Source organism: Harpia harpyja, chromosome 14 (assembly GCF_026419915.1).
Source record: "Harpia harpyja isolate bHarHar1 chromosome 14, bHarHar1 primary haplotype, whole genome shotgun sequence".
Classification (NCBI taxonomy): Eukaryota; Metazoa; Chordata; class Aves; order Accipitriformes; family Accipitridae; genus Harpia; species Harpia harpyja.
In genome coordinates, this window is record NC_068953.1 from 1,594,593 (window position 1) to 1,609,250 (window position 14,658).

A 14,658-nucleotide genomic window follows, 5' to 3' on the forward strand; every position below is an offset into this window, starting at 1 on the left:
CTGGCAGAAACGGGTCTGGGCAGCCCCTGCCTGTCCTGCCCAGCAGCCCCGCTCTCCATGGGACAGTATCACTCCAAAGCTTCCCTTAATCTCAGCACTAAAGCAATTACAAAAAGGAATAATCTCAGTACACTTTAATTGAACATCAGCCCCTGCCACTAATTGCAATTAGTTGGACTCCAACAAATAGGATTACAGGGATCCGTGTGTGTTTTATATGAAGCTGGCAGAACCAGCTATTTCTCTGGCAAAGAGCAGAGCCCTGGTGTAAATTGCTGCTTCCAGCTTCGTTAGCAAGCGCTGCTCAAGGGCTTCGTGGCTCCTTGGGGAGCTTGTGCCGGGAGGACTGGGGGGGTCTGCGGGGGTCCCGATGGCCAGCAGCCTGCAAGTCCCCCAGCCCAGCCAGGCAGGATGGAGGGGAGGATGCACTGGACCAAATTTATGGGGTTTCAAGATGGAGGAAAAGGCAATTGAGGAAGAAAAGGCACCATGAAAAACAGCCTGGCAGGTTGTGACCTCAGTGCCGGAGCCGGGGACGGTGCCCTTGCCAAGAGGCTGCCGGTGCCCATGTGCTCGGGGCCGCACGCTGCCTGCACCTCCTGCCTGGAGAAGGGGCCGGCAGCGCCGGGTGCCTCCCCTGCAAGCCCCCCACGTGGAGAAGCCCCTAAGAGGCTTACGGTGCCGGTGCGGAGGGGGGGTCTGGCGCAGTGCCCCAGCTCTCCCCAATCACTAGGTCACGGCCAAGCCGCACAGGACGCTTCAAATCCAAGGTGGGGAACGCAAGGAGGAGGCAAGAGCAGCGGCGTGGGGAGGGCTGGGGACACGCACCAGCCTGCCCTTGGCAGGGATTTTCCATCCCGGGGGAGCACAGCATCCGGCTGCCGGGAAATCCGGGGCCGAGGACAGACGTGAGCTGCTGTCTGTCCCCAAGGGCAGGTTCCCCCATAGACGAGCGGCGAGACACGACCCGGGCACTGCCTGTATTGAAACTCACGCAGGATCCCGTGCTCAAAGCTGCGCAGGTCACTGGAGGGGGGGCTCGGACCATCCCCAGCCCAACCGCCCCCCCAGAGCTCAACACACACAAATAAATAGTTTAAATAAGCTGAGTCCAGATCCCACCATCCAGCCTGAAGCAGTCTCCTGGGCGGTATCACCCGCTGGTTTTTAGGGGCCGGGGGAAGATCATTTCTTCTCCGTACGCAGCCTGATCTCCATCTTGAGGATCATTTTAATGTTCTCGTCCTCCACGTGCTCCTCGATGGCGGCCAAGGCCCGCGCACCGCCGTCCCGGTACCGCTCCAGCAGCTCCTCCACGTACCCAACCCAGACGCAGCTGGGGCAGCCGGTTCCGCAGCAGTGCGTGGGTGGTGGTGGGATCGGGGGGGCAGCAGGAGGGACCCCCACTTCACCCTGGGGGGTGTCTGTCCTGCCGTCGCTTCCTGGGGTGTCTGAGGTGCCACCGGCCTTTGCCGGGGTGTCCGAAAGTTCCCGAAGGCCGGAGATGTTGCTGGGGTGGGGGTGCGGGGCCCCTTCCCTGAGCATCCCCCTGCAGCTGCCAGAGCCGGCCGGGGGCTCCTGAGAACCACGACCCCACACTGATGCCAGCCCTGGGGGGAAACTGTGCCCCCCCCTCAGCCAGAGGACCCCCTTCCACCCCACAGCCCCCTGCTCCCAGTGTACCCCCCCATCCCCTCACCCTCACAGAGCCCCAGCAGCACACCCCTGCCACCCCATTCCGGCACCCCCTATCCCCCCCCCATCCCCAGCACCCCCCTATCCCCCCCAGCACCCCCATCTCATCCCCAGCACCCCCTTGCCCCCCCAGCCCCCTACTCCATCCCCAGCACCCCCCTATCTCCCCCAGCACCCCCATCTCATCCCCAGCACCCCCTTGTCCCCCCCTCAGCCCCCCGTCCCCAGCATCCCCCTATCCCCCCCAGCACCCCCATCTCATCCCCAGCACCCCCTTGCCCCCCCTCAGCCCCCACTCCATCCCCAGCACCCCTTACTCCCCCCCCATCTCATCCCCAGCAATTCCTTGCCCCCCCCCAGGTCTCCCCCCCCCCCCAGCACCCCATACCCCCCTCTTGACCCCCTGCTCCCGTGGGGTCCTCCTGGCCCCCCCAATACAAGCCGCCCCCCCCCCCCCCCAACCCGCTCACCCCCCGGCGCGCCCCCGCCAAACCGCGCGCCCCCCGCAGCAACATCCGGCTGCAGCGCCCTGGACACGGCCGCACCCGAACGACAGCTCTCCCGACCAATGGCAGCCCGGGACGGTCACCTAATGAGGGTGTGGCGGCCAAGAGGAGCCAATAGAAAGCAGGGGGCGGGGAGGGGCGGGGACGAGGGCGGGGCGGGGCGGGGACGAGGGAAGCCGGAAGTGGCGGCGGGGTGGCAGCGTGGGGAGCGGCGGAGCCATGGGCCGGGGACCGGGCCCGGGCCCAGGCCGGAGACAGGGACCGGGACCGGGACCGGGACCGGCACAGAGATCGGGACAGGGACCGGCACCAGGACGGGGACCGGCCGCGTCGCGTCGCGGCAGGTCAGCGCCCGGGGAATCCGGTCGGGATCGGGCCTGGCTGGCTCCCGGTTCGGGGCCTGGTCCCACGCGGGATCAAGGGGTTCCCCAGGGCCGATTGGGTCCTGGCGGGGGTCCCCGCTTCTGGGAGCTGGGTCCCGGTGTGTGTCCCACCGTGCTCGCGTCCGCTGGTGCCTCACCAGGTCCGGGTGCTCCGGTATCCAGCCATGCCCGGGTCCCCACGTCCCTTCGTGCCCGGGTCTCGGTGCCCAGGTCGCTGTGTCCCGCTGCTCCCGTGTCCCGGTGTTTCAGTGCAGGCCTCACAGCATGTTTATTCTTTCCCAGGAAGGAGAAGAAGGTGGACAACATGAAGCCCAAGCACCCCGACGAGCAGGAGATCCCCTTCCGCCTGCGGGAGCTCATCAGGAGCCGTGAGGCCATGAAGCGCCCCGATCCCGGGAAGAGGCGGGCGGCAGGTGGGATGCGGAGCTGGCCCGAGCAGGGCTGCCCGGGGCCCGGCCGAGGAGCCCGCAGTGGCGTAGCTGGAGGCAGCCGGATCCTGCAGTGGGACATGCTGCTCCCCCCGGTGATGTCCCATCCCTGCCCTGCCAGGGGAAGGGGAACCCCCAGATTGTCACTGCTGCAGTAATGTCACCCGTCTCTCCTAGAGAAGAAGCAGCAGCCCAAGTCAAAGGGCCCCGAGGCCCAGGGGGACATCCCCGTGCCCAAATTCAGGAGGGGGAAGGGGGAGTCGGAGCGCTCCTACGTCTGCCGCATGGAGCAGGAGGTGCAGCGCGTCCTCTTCCTCACCCAGAACCAGCTGCAGCGGGAGCCTGAGAAGGAGGCGACGGCACCGGAGAAGTCCAAGAGAAAGAAAGAGTGAGAGCAAGGCCACCATGGCTGCCGGGGCTGGACTGGGTCAGCCCAGGCCTGTGCCCCAGCCTGGTTCTGGGTACCTGGCGGGTGTTTTCGCCGGTGCTGCAGCATAGGTCTGGCATCCAGCAGCGACTGGGGGTGCGGGTGGAGGGCTGTGGACCTCATCTCCGTGGGGCCTGGGACTGGAGCCACAGACCTGTTTCACCCTGCTGCTGGGCTGGAGCTGTGGGGAGAGGTGTGGGGCCCCAGGTTTTGGGGAGAATCCCGAGGGGTAGGAACTCGCTTACTTGCTCCCTGTCCAGTCATAACGCAGCTCTTCAGGTTTCAGAATAAGAAACTAGAAAAAGCTCGGAAGAAGAAGGAGGAGAAGAAAGAAGCCATGCTGGAGAAGAGCCTGTTCCAAGGTGGGTCTGGCGCAGCGGGGTGGCTGGAGTCACCCCCTGCCCCGGCAGCGCGTGGAGAGGTGGGGGCGAGCTGGAGTGGCGCATCCCGGGGGAGCTCCTGCCTGACGCCGGTGCCTGCTTCTCTCTCTTAGACACGGTGGCGTTCGGTGAAGTGGTTGCGCAGCCGCCCACCATCACCTCGCGGCCCAGGGGCCGGGGCCCTGCAGAGCAGGTGAGCTGTGGGGGGCAATGCCTCCTGCCCCTCGGCCGTGCCCTTGGGTACCCGCAGGTCTGGGCTGGATCCCGGTCATCTCACTCCCTTGGGCTGGAAATCAGGCCTGGAAGGGCAGCGGTGGCCTCAGCCTCCTGCTGACAGTTCCTTGGAGCCCTGTCCTGGCTTTTTCATCCTTCATCCTCCCTGAGCTGTCCCTTCTCTGCCCGCAGGCTGGACGGAAGCGGCTCCTCCTGACGTCTCGCCTGGGCCAGAGCCAGGCGTCCCTGGCAGCGCCGGTGTCGATGGCTCGCCGGCGCATCGTGGAGGAGGAGAGAGCGCGTGTCATCCAGGCTTACAGGGACATCCAGAGGCGCAAACAGCAGCAGCGGGAGGCGGCACAGGGGAGCGCCCAGGCCTGACGCAGGGTCCCCCGCTGAGCCCAGCCTGGAGGAGCTGGGCCTCCCTGGTCCCAGCGAGGGTGTGCAGGCAGCGTGCAGGCAGCATGGGACCCCAGGACTTGAGGGGGGATGGTTGTCCTCATTGCTGCTCTTCTGTTGCTGAGCCCTGGGGCTCCCCACAGCCCCGCACCTCAGCTCAGGGCACCCCACGGGCTCGGCGCCGGAGCTGAGACCGCCGCAGTGCCACAAACCTGTTTGTAGTAAAACTGCCGTTGAGTGCTAATGGCGTGAGCGCGTCTGTGCCGCCACGACCTGTCTGGATTCCTTCCTGTGTGGCAGCCGGGAAGGGACACGGCTTTGCTGGTGTGTGCGTGGCTGTGCCAGGTGGTGTGCCAGCAGATGGCAGTCCTGGCCCGCAGCGAGCCTGTTGTCACTGTCACTGGCTGCTGGCTGGCCCTGGCAGGGCTCTGGTTGCAGGCAGGACCCTTGTTGCTCAGTCTCGGGGGAGACTCCAATGCCTGGCCACGACATCTCCGGCTCCCACCCTGGCTCCCGGTTGGAGGAGAGCGAGCCGTGCCCCGGGGACGTGGAGCATCCCGCAGTCCGTAGGACTCACCTGCACCGTGTCACTCCTCTGTTGTCACTGCTCAGGGATGCCGCGTGAGCCCTTAGTCCCCAGCCATGCTCACCCCTGCCCTTGGCATCACCACCCAGCCCGGTGCTGCCCACATCCCTGCCTGTCCCTGGCAGATATCCCAGGTCACGGTGACCGTGGTGCCCTCCCTGCTACCAGGGATAATGTCACAGCCCCATCACTGCACCCACACCAATCCCGTGCCATCCGGCACAGCCGCGAGGCCCTGAGCAATCCAGACCTGGCACGTACCCCACCGGGGCTGACAGCCCCCCCAGCTCCCGGTCCTTGGGGAGGGATCCAGGGGGCTGCTCCCGGCACAGAGTGGCCCACGTCTGGCCGTGAGGCCAGCACGGTGGCTTCACCTGCACGGGACAAAGGCAGTGCTGTTCGGCGGCCCCCGTGCCGCGGTGCCTGCACAAAGCGCTGCCTGTTGGAGCGGGGCCGGCCCCAGCTCTGTGGCCGACGCTGACGGCAGCCGGTGGGATCCCGGGCTTCCGGAGGGGCTGGGGCCGGACATGGGTAGCGGAGGCACCGGCAGCTCTGGTGTCCTCTGCCAGAGCAGAATGGGGACAGAGTCTTTGCTCCTCATTTTTCAGGTGACTCTGCTGTCCCCGGGGCTGTCACCTCCTTCCTTGCACCCTGGGAATGCCGGGCTCTGCCGCACCGTGGCTGGGGACGCTGCCCACACCAGCCTGGCTCAGGGCTGGGCTTGCAGGCGCTGTACCTTTGTTGGGGGGCACACGCTGGGGTCCCGCTGTGCCATGCGGTGCCAGCAGCCGGGAGGAGGGAGCATTGCGGTGGCGGCAGCCTCGGGGACGTCGAGTGCCTGGTGCTGCTTGGAGATCTCCCTGCTGCCGGCTAGTGCCAGGTAAACATGGGTGACGCAGCACAGCCCCAGAGGGGGGGGGCACGGCCAGATCCTGCTGCAAACAGCCAGTTCCCGCACCCGTCCCCGGCCTTCAGGGCTGTGCCTGCCCTGCCGTGTCCCCGCAGCCAGGAGCGTGGGCACGTGCCGGCTGGCGAGGGCACGGCCGCGACGTCGCACGTGCCAAACTCTTGCTCGTGCATCCCTCGTGCGGGCGCCGTGGCTGTGCACGGCGCTCGTGCTTGCAGCCACGGGCAACCCCACCGCCGCCAGCCCGGCTCCGGCTCAAGGAGACCGGGTCAGCCGCCTGCCCCCACGGAGCCATTTCAGCCCCTGAATAATTCATGGCATTGCTGGCCACGGCCGCAGGCTTCCTGCCCGGTAGGAGAAATCGCTGCGGAGGGGAAAGGCAATCCGAGCAGGAGAAACCACCCCCGACCTTGGCATGTCCTCCGTGCCGTGCCGCTTCCCGCCAGGCAGCCCATCTGCCCGTGGGCTGCCGGTCCCGTGTCGCCTGCCCCGCCGAGGCTGCCGGCTCCCGGCCCAGCGGCCCCATCTGTGTGCCTGGCCCCGGCACACGCTGCCGTGGGGGGGACATGGAACAGGGGCTGCGGGATGCTGAGGGCCCTGCTCTGAGCCCCCCTCTTGCTCCGTGTCACCCCCCCAGGAGGGGGATGTGGGGCTGAGCCCACCGGCACCGTGGCGGAAGCCCTTGGCTGCGGTGAGGTCAGGGATGCGGGAGCAGCCGGCGGTGCGGCTGGGTACCCCCTCCCCATCGTGGGCCGCCTGCTACAGCACCGCGTAGGAAAAAACATCTTTATTGGGGCTGACCTGAAAAAAAAGGGGGAAGAGGAAGAACAACAGAGAAAGCCACGAGGAGGGCGAGGGGCCCAGCTCCCTCCCTGCTCCCCGGGAGGGTTCCCCGAGCCCCGAGGGGGGAAGGCACCGAAAAGGCGGCCAGAGCTGCGGGGGGCCGGGTTCCCCAGCCCCAGCAAGGCACTGATCCCCCAGACCCCGAGCAGCGCCCCCCCCCCCTTCCCCAGCAATGGGGAAACTGAGGCACAGCGGGAGCCAGAGCTGGGGACAGCTTTGTGTCACCTTGTGCCCTGCAGCGGGATGGTGCCCACTCGGCTCAGGGCCTGCGACGTCCCCGGGGCTGGCGAGGATCAGCATGGAACTGGGGGCTCAGCGCTGGGGGGCAGCCCCGGGCAGGAGTCCCACCGGCTCCCCGGCAGCAGATGGTCCCTGGCCCAGGGGGGACAGGGTGTCCGTGCTTCACGAAGGCAGCGAGGGGACGACTCGGGGTGACCCCGCGGGAGCCGGTCCTTGCGGCAGGGACAGCGGCAGGGATGCGGGGGTCCGGGCAGAGCTGGCAGCTTGCGGGTGCTGCGGCCAGGCGGGACGGGCAGGCAGGAGCGTGGCTCCAGGACCGTGTCCGGGCGTCCCCCACGCAGGAACCGGCTCCGGCCGCTGGACGGGGTGGGATGTACGCGGCGGGGCGGGAGGAGGCTTGGCGAGACCTCAGGAGCGGGACAGCGGGGCCGCGGCTGTGCCGGCGCTGCAGGACCCGTGCCACGGGGGCTTCACCACCGGTTCCTGCCGTACGGGGACTGCACCTGCGGGCAGAGCGGGATGGCACTGGGGTGGCATGGTGGTGGCAGCAGGATTGCGGCACGGGCCGGCAGACCCGGCTCTGGCACCGGTGGGGAGCTGCAGCCTGACTCACCCCGGGGCTCTGGCGTGCCGGGCAGAGCCTTCCCTGCCCCTGCCCTCCCACGGGAGACGCTGCAGCGGGGACGGACTTTGCCCCCAACCATAGGCTGGACCTCGGTGCCCGCTCTCCCGCCCGCCGTGTTGCACATTAACCCACCTGGCAGCTCCTGCCGTCCCACTGGGCGCCGGCGTGCCGGGCCTGCGCCGCGAAGGCGTCCTCGGCTCGCAGCGTGGAGCTGGCGCTGCCGGCCGCCGGGCTGGCGGTGGAGGCGCGGGGCAGGATCACGTCATAGGGACCTTCGGTCTGAGGGGCAGACACGGGGGGCTGTAGCGGCACCGGGAGCACCCCCAGCCCTGCAGGCTCGCAGGGGAGGAAGGTGAGGGGTAAACCCCCCCCAGCACCCTGTTACAGCGGTCCTTGGGACACGGGGGTGAGGGGAGGCACCCCCAGAGCCCCCCCCCACCCTGGCCCCTGTCCCAGCCGCTCCGGTTGAAAGCTCGTCCCTCAGGCAGGATGCGGCCGCCCCCAGAAAGCCCGGCTGGCCGGCGGTGCCGCGCGGCATCGCACTTACCGGACCCTTGTGCATCAGAGCCATCTCGGTGGGCTGGTAGACGCTGGTCAGCAGCTGGCCATTGTAGCCACTGTACGGGGACACCGGCTTCTTGGCTGCAAAGAGATGGGAATGGTGAAGGGCGGGGGGGGGGGTATCACAGAGCCACCCCAACCAGGGAGCTGCTCCTCATTAGCAGGTTTAATGAGCTGACTCGGCAGCTGGCTGCTCTGCGCCTTTCCCGGGGAACAGGAGGGATGTCCCCAGGGTTTGCATCACCGCGCTCCCGGCACAGCCCCTGCCCGGCCGGGATTTGTTATTGTAGGGTCTCTCGGGAGGCAGGGTGGTGTGGGTGCCGCTCGGGAGCGCCCCACCCTGCCCCGTGGGCTGCAGACACCTTTGCTGGGGCAGGGCTGGTGCCCGCCCGCCGGTCCCCGTTGGGGCAGCTGACACCACCCCGTGTTATTGTAGGGTCTTGCCGGTGCCGCCGCGATGGCAACGCTTCCCCTATTAGGAAGAAACGTGGCGGAGTGGCTGCCCGGGGCGGAGGGCCAGGAGCCGCGGGCACCCCATGCCGGGGAGGAAGCACCCCTGCCACTGCTGAGCTCAGCCCAAACTGGTAGACCCTGCCCAGCGAGTTTTTGGGAGCCACAACAACGGGCAGGCGTCAATCCCGGGCGGGTCACGGCCAGACGTCTCGCCGCCCGCCCATCGCTGCCAGCCCGGGTGCCGGTGCCCTCCGCCAGCCCCGCCGTGGGGCAAGAGGGTCCCCGGTGAGGCTCGGTGCCTACCGAAGGAGGGCTCGTCCATGGAGAAGGCTTTGTTCTCCACAAACATGCTCTGCGACTTCTGCTCCTTGAGGATGGTCTCGTAGCCCACCCCACGCGTGGGGTAGACGTCATCCTCGAAGGCTTGCTCGGGTCCCCGCCGCGTCACGTGCGTCACCTCGGGGATGACGTAGAGGAGGAGGAAGGCGCAGGCGTTGGAGACCAGCGCGATGGCCAGCGTGGGGTCATCCCAGCCGGGCTTCTCGCCCACTTGCTGGTTCCCATAGAGGTACATCGCCGTCCACGCCACCCAAATGGCCACGGAGAGGCCGGTGGTGGCCAGGATGAAGGCGCCGTGCTTGCGCCAGCGGCCGTAGCGGCCGCAGAGGGCTGGCCAGGCGGTGCCGAAGGCGGCCACCAGCAGGAACATGACGTAGATGAGCGCCATGACGAAGTCAGCGTCCTCCAGCCGGCAAGGGTCCGGGGAGCCACCCTCCTGCCGCGCCACCGTGATGATGAGCCACTCGGCGTTGATGATGACCTCCACCAAGGCGAGGAGCAGGGCCACCGCCAGCGTCACCCAGCCCCGCGGGCCCCGGTTCCTCCGCACCAAGAAGTTGAGGGCCACGGCGTGTGCCAGCAGGCAGGAGAAGCAGATGCCGAAGAGAACGCCGAAGAGGAAGCGGCGGGAGGTGCAGGTGGAGAAATCCGGCCCCACGATGAAGTCGAACGTCAGGCAGAAGAGCCCGAAGGTGCCCAGAAGAAAGAAGACCTGCGTGGCCACCAGGCTCTTCTTCTGGGGGTCCTGCACGAAGGGCAGGCTGGCCACCAGGACGATGGTGAGCACGAAGCTGGTCACCACGCCGAGGCTGGCCACGGCCTCCACCACGATGCCCCAGGCCGCCGAGAGGTCGCAGAGGTTGTAGTAGAGGGAGGAGAGGTCCTTGCTGCAGCCGGAGGGAGGGGTGGTCTGTCCGCCGGCCACAGGGAGCAGGGCCAGCAGGATGCAGGCGGCCGCCGGCGGCACCGCCACAGCACCCATCCTGCACCGTGGTGCGGGCGCCGAGCGGGGCGTCCAGGGACCCTGTGGGACAGAGAGGGTGTTAGGAAGCAGGGACCGGGGCCGTGGCTCAGCTCCCAGTGCTGCCTGTGCCGTTTCCAGGGCTCAGAGCATCTCTGCCCACAGTCCCCACTGAGCATCCCTCCCGCTGGGCCACGGCGACTGATCGGGTCCCGGTGTCCGCACCGGCACAGCCAAGCCCACCCCACCGCGGCCCGAAGCAACCCCAGATGGGACCGGGCAGACACGCGTCCCCCATCGGCTCCTTGCCTGGAGGCTGGAGGCAGCTGAGGGGGGCTCGGCCCTCTGTGCCCCACAAGCTCCCTCCTGACGTGGGATTTCTCCAAGCGCGGCCAGCTCTGGGGCTGTGCCGATCCCTTCCTCCGGTACCCGGAGCAAGCAGCAGCACCGTGCCCGCTGGCTTCCCTGGGAACACCGAACACAGGCCTGGGTCGGATGGCAGAGGTAATGCCTGGGGACAGGGCTGTCCCCTCAGCTTGTCCCTGCGTGCCAGCTAGTTCCCCTTTCCACTTCTCCTGTCCCACTTCCCTCCTCTGGCTCCGGGCACCGACCCAGCACAGGTTCCGTGTCCGGCACTGCTGGCTGCTGGCACGCAGGCAGCCGCAGCCTGGCACGGCACGGCACAGGCATGGCACATCATGGCACGGCACGGGGGTCCCTGTCCCCACTCCTGTGGCCCTGGGGAGCACGGGGTGGGCACAGGGAAGAGGAGGCAGCGAGGAAGCTGCTGCCCCCCACTGCTGGGGGGGGGTGTGGGGGAAAACCCGACAGGAGACCTCCGGCAAGGTGACCCCGGGCAGGAGCGGGAGCAGTGCCCGGGGCCGGGACCCCCCCCTCCCCGCTCCCCGGAGCCCGGGCAGCCCCCTCCCCGCCGCCGGGGCTGCCGGTCCGGGATGGGGACGGGGACCCCCGGCACCGCGCTGGGACCGAGCCCCCGCACCCGCGGGTCGTACCGGCTCCACCGCGCCCGGCCCGGCCGGTCCCCCCCACCCCTCCCCGGCGGCTCCGGCCCGCTGCCCCCCCCCCCGTCCCGTCCCGGTTCCCACGCACCTCCCGGCCCATACCGACCCGGTTCCCCGGCGCACCCGACCGGGTTACCGGACCCCAAACTTGGCCAGAGCCGCCCCCAACTCCCCGGCTAAGGCGAGCCCGCGGGGGCGGACGGCTGCGAGTCCCCGGTTCCCGACCCGTTCCCCTTACGGTTCCCGGTTTCTCCCCCAGCCCCGCAGAGCTCCCACCCCGCTCCTAAGCCCCGCTCACCGGCTCCAGCCCCCCGGTGCCCGGCCGCTCCCCTCGCTCCGCCGTGCCGTGCCGTGCCGTGCCGTGCCGTGCCGGCGGGTGAGCCCCGCTCTCCGCGGCCCCGTTCGCGCCTGCCCGGCCCGGCCCGGCCCGGCCCCTCCCGGAGGTGCGGCTCTGCCCGGGGAGCGCGTTCGGGGCCGGCCGGGACCTGCCCCGACCGACGCGGGTGGGGAGGGGGGAACCGAGCAGGGACGGGGTCCCGCACCGGGTGGGGATATCTGCCGCGGGGGGGGGGGGGGGGGGGGGCAGAGCACCAGCTTGGGGGGGTGGGGGTGTTGGACCGGGGGGGGGGAGCCCACCTGGTCATCGGTGGAATGAGTCTGTGGGGTCTCAGGTCGGAGGAGCCGGGGCAGCTCGGCCCTGCTGAGCTCGGGGGGGACTGCGGGGGCCGGAGCGGGGGGGCTGTGCCGGGGCAGCATCACCAACACGGGGTCTCGCACCGACCTCCTCTTAGTGCTGGGCCGGCGGGTGGGCTCCTGGGGTGGGAGCCGGGAGCGGGGCTCCTCGGGCGGCCGTGCAGGGTAAGGATACCCCGGCTCCCGCCGGGAAGCCCCGAGGCGCAGGCCTGGAGGGGCCTCCCGGAGGAATGTCAGCTGACGGCTAAAGCCGGAGCCCTTGGCAGGGTGGCAGGGGCCCAGAAAAGCCCTTTCTGTGAGGGGCCGGGGGCCCAGGACAGCCCCGGCCTGGGGGGCAGTGGATGGACGGGGCTCGGTGGTCCCTGTCCTGGTGGGGGTGGCCGTGCACCCTGGAGCTGGGCACGGGGACCCCGCAGTCACCCCATCCCTGGGGTTTGGGGATGGGGAAGAGCCCCTAGAGGCTCGGGGTGCCCTGGGGGACCCAGGGCCCTGCCAGCCCCAGGGGAGGTTTCCAGGCAGGCGCTGCTATTTTGGGAGGGTGAAGCAAGAGGCTGAAGGATGCGGACGAAAGTTCAACGCGCCTCCGGCAGGTCCTCCCCCAGCCCGGGCCGGGATGAAAACAATCCGAGGAGAAAGGGAGGCAGAGCCGGAGCCGGCAGCACCCGTGGCACGAGGACCGGCACCCGCCGGAGCCGACGGGGAGGAGACGGCATGTCTGGGCTGGGTGCTGCACCCGCTGCTGCCATCCCTCTGGCGCTGGGGCCACCCACCCTCCTGCCCTTCTTCTTCCTAAAGAGCGTTTGGCTTCAGGACGGAGTTTGGGGGAGGATCATCCTTCCCCGCCGGGGCACGTGCACACGCGTGTGCTCTCGCACGCCTGCCCGGAGCGGGGCGATGCAGTCGGAAGGGCTCTGCAGTGGCCTCTTGTGCCTCAGTTTCCCCACGGAGTCAGACTCGCAGGGCCTGGCAGTAGCCCCCACTCTCTGGCAAAGGCTCAGCCTTGGACAACCAGCGCAGGGAGCTCAGGCCAGCCGCCCTGCCGCCCCCGCACCGGCGATGACCTGGGCCCGGGCTACGGAGAGGCCGGCGCTGCACGCGGCTTCCTGCCGGCCGCTTCCTTCCGCCGCGCGGGGCCGGCGGGTTTCCCGGCTGCTGATTCAGCACGAGCCCCCCGCGACCCCCACACCCGCCGTGGGGCCGCTGGCAGGCGTCCGTCCCGCCGAGGCTGCCCCACGGCTTTCGCCCTCGCGTCCCCCTCCCATGGCGGGTGATTTCTTCCCCCCCTCCTGTGGGGACCCTCCTGGCTTTCCAGCCCTTGCTGCGCGCCCCTGGGGTTTCTGTAGGTCCTACAGAAACACCCCTCCAGTGAGGCGGCCGGGGGGCAGGTTGGGTGTGATGCCACCATGTGCCGGCTGCCTCGCAGGGACCAACCGTGGGCTGCGAGGGACCGGCTGCCCTCGGTCCCCTCCTGCGGCGGCGTGCCAGGGCGGTTGGTGCCTGGCACAGCCCTTTCGGCGAGGGCAGAGCCCGGTCCCGGTTCCCTGGTGCCCCGGGCGGGCTGGGGACTGCGGTCCACAGGGTGGGACCGGGCAGAGACGGTGCCCCTGGCACAGCAGCCGCAGTGAGGGGCTGGGATGCAGCTCAGCACGGCATCGGGACCTGGGCCAGGCTTCCCCGCTGGCTCACTCCGAAAACATCGGCACGCCGGGCGCATTTTTTCCAGGCTTACCTTTCCTACGGAGCCGCAGGGCCGGGTGCTGGCGTGGCTGGCACGGCGGCAGGGCTGGCACGGCGGTATGGCCGACTGAACCCCGGCTCCGTGGCAGCTCCTGCTCGGCCAGCCGCGGTGGCTCACCTCGGGAAGGCGAGAGCCGTACCTGGACCCGGGGGGGGGGCCGTACCTGGGGCTGGGGGGGTCCCGCTTGCCCTCCCTGCTGCCTTCCTGCCGTCGCCGCCGCTCTGGCCGGGGTTGGGGAGCTGTTTTCCACCCGAGCCGGTTCTGTCCAGACCGGAGCCCCTCGCCGCCGGCGGACGCGGTCAGCACGTTTCCACCTCCCTCTCCAAATAAATAAGCACCGGTTGGCGAAGGGGGGGGCCGGTGGCAATCCCGGCCTGCCGCAAGCAGGGCCGGAGCTCCTGCCAAACGCTGCCCTTGCCAGCCGAGCCCCCCTGCCCCGCGGCCCCTCCAGCCCCGGCGAAGGGCCCCGGGGTGGGATCCGGCCTGGAAGCCCCCAGGGACGGGTGCCCGCCGGGTGGGAGGCACTGGCCGGGTTAATATCTAATCTCTTCCCAGTCCTGCTCTCCTCACGTGCCAGAATTAATGGAGCGAGCACCTCCCAGGTACCCACCCGCGCCACCCGGGTCGGGCTTTAACCCTGTCACCGGGAGTACGGGCAGAGCCGGATCCTGCCTGGTGTAAGGCAGCACCGCCGGCCGGGGTCTGCCCGTGCAGGGGACTGATCCGGCTGAGGGACCCCGGGTGCATCGCGGGCAGGCGGGTGCGTGCCAGTGCTGGTGCCGGCGAGGCCCCACATCCCGGTGGGTTGGGGCTCATCCCGTGAGCACCGGAGGCAAACGCTGCACCCCCATCCCACCCCAGTGCCGGGTACGGCTCGGTGGGGTGGGCAAGGGGGAAGCTTGGAGGGCAGGAGGGTCTCTGTGCCCTGCCTGGGGCACCCCCAAATCCCCAAGGGCCAGCCGGCCGAGCCCCTGCCCCCCAGGGCACCCCTGGGTGCTGTCCTGCCTGGCCTCTGGGGAATTAGAGCGGAAAGACCGGTTTGTTTGGGGGGGGATTACGCTAAGGACCTTACAGGGGAATTAGGGTGGGCAATTAGTGGGGCGGGAAGGGCTGGCGGGAGGGCGGCTGGGGGTGCCAGCTCCCTGCTGCCAGGCTGTGCCAGCTCCGCAGGGCGTCCTGTCCCTGCCCTCTGGTGGCAGCTGGGGACAGGCAGGCTGGCACGGCACGGCCACTGGCCCCAGCATCGCACCAGCTTGGCA

General features: G+C 69.4%; 3 protein-coding genes across 5 annotated transcripts; 1 reads left to right on the top strand and 2 right to left on the bottom strand.

The window, feature by feature from the left end:
- Nucleotides 1–119: 119 nt before the first annotated feature.
- On the bottom strand, nt 120–2,237 carry OXLD1 (oxidoreductase like domain containing 1). Its single transcript, XM_052809008.1, has 2 exons — nt 2,166–2,237; nt 120–1,578 (listed from the first exon to the last, which is right to left on the bottom strand). The coding sequence occupies exons 1-2, from the start codon at nt 2,208–2,210 to the stop codon at nt 1,186–1,188; spliced, it is 438 nt and encodes a 145-aa protein (XP_052664968.1). The 5' UTR covers nt 2,211–2,237; the 3' UTR covers nt 120–1,185.
- A 145-nt stretch (nt 2,238–2,382) lies between these two features.
- On the top strand, nt 2,383–4,675 carry CCDC137 (coiled-coil domain containing 137). The gene is made up of 6 exons (XM_052808986.1): nt 2,383–2,545; nt 2,867–2,997; nt 3,190–3,400; nt 3,719–3,801; nt 3,933–4,012; nt 4,225–4,675. The coding sequence occupies exons 1-6, from the start codon at nt 2,421–2,423 to the stop codon at nt 4,411–4,413; spliced, it is 819 nt and encodes a 272-aa protein (XP_052664946.1). The 5' UTR covers nt 2,383–2,420; the 3' UTR covers nt 4,414–4,675.
- Nucleotides 4,676–6,704: 2,029 nt separating this feature from the next.
- On the bottom strand, nt 6,705–13,932 carry GPRC5C (G protein-coupled receptor class C group 5 member C). 3 transcript variants are annotated; one of them, XM_052808948.1, is made up of 5 exons: nt 13,563–13,932; nt 8,950–10,009; nt 8,180–8,274; nt 7,765–7,911; nt 6,705–7,510 (listed from the first exon to the last, which is right to left on the bottom strand). In XM_052808948.1, the coding sequence occupies exons 2-5, from the start codon at nt 9,965–9,967 to the stop codon at nt 7,478–7,480; spliced, it is 1,293 nt and encodes a 430-aa protein (XP_052664908.1). In that variant the 5' UTR covers nt 9,968–10,009; nt 13,563–13,932; the 3' UTR covers nt 6,705–7,477. The 3 variants fall into 3 exon arrangements, with proteins under 3 accessions (XP_052664908.1, XP_052664906.1, XP_052664909.1); XM_052808946.1 differs by having other exon boundaries at nt 13,391–13,932; XM_052808949.1 differs by lacking the exon at nt 13,563–13,932 and adding an exon at nt 11,267–11,447.
- Between the last annotated feature and the right edge of the window lie 726 nt (nt 13,933–14,658).

Bases quoted from the DNA above. Each gene is read 5' to 3' on its own strand.
- OXLD1 (XM_052809008.1), bottom strand. From the start codon at position 2,210: ATGTTGCTGCGGGGGGCGCGCGGTTTGGCGGGGGCGCGCCGGGGG. The intron at 1,579-2,165 runs GTGAGCGGGTTG...CGTGGTTCTCAG, and splicing joins TGGCGGGGGCGCGCCGGGGG to GAGCCCCCGGCCGGCTCTGG.
- CCDC137 (XM_052808986.1), top strand. From the start codon at position 2,421: ATGGGCCGGGGACCGGGCCCGGGCCCAGGCCGGAGACAGGGACCGGGA. The intron at 3,401-3,718 runs GTGAGAGCAAGG...GCAGCTCTTCAG, and splicing joins AAGTCCAAGAGAAAGAAAGA to GTTTCAGAATAAGAAACTAG. The intron at 3,802-3,932 runs GTGGGTCTGGCG...TCTCTCTCTTAG, and splicing joins GGAGAAGAGCCTGTTCCAAG to ACACGGTGGCGTTCGGTGAA.
- GPRC5C (XM_052808948.1), bottom strand. From the start codon at position 9,967: ATGGGTGCTGTGGCGGTGCCGCCGGCGGCCGCCTGCATCCTGCTGGCC. The intron at 8,275-8,949 runs GTAGGCACCGAG...ATCTCTTTGCAG, and splicing joins CATGGACGAGCCCTCCTTCG to CCAAGAAGCCGGTGTCCCCG. The intron at 7,511-7,764 runs GTGGGTTAATGT...CTCTGCCCGCAG, and splicing joins GGGACGGCAGGAGCTGCCAG to GTGCAGTCCCCGTACGGCAG.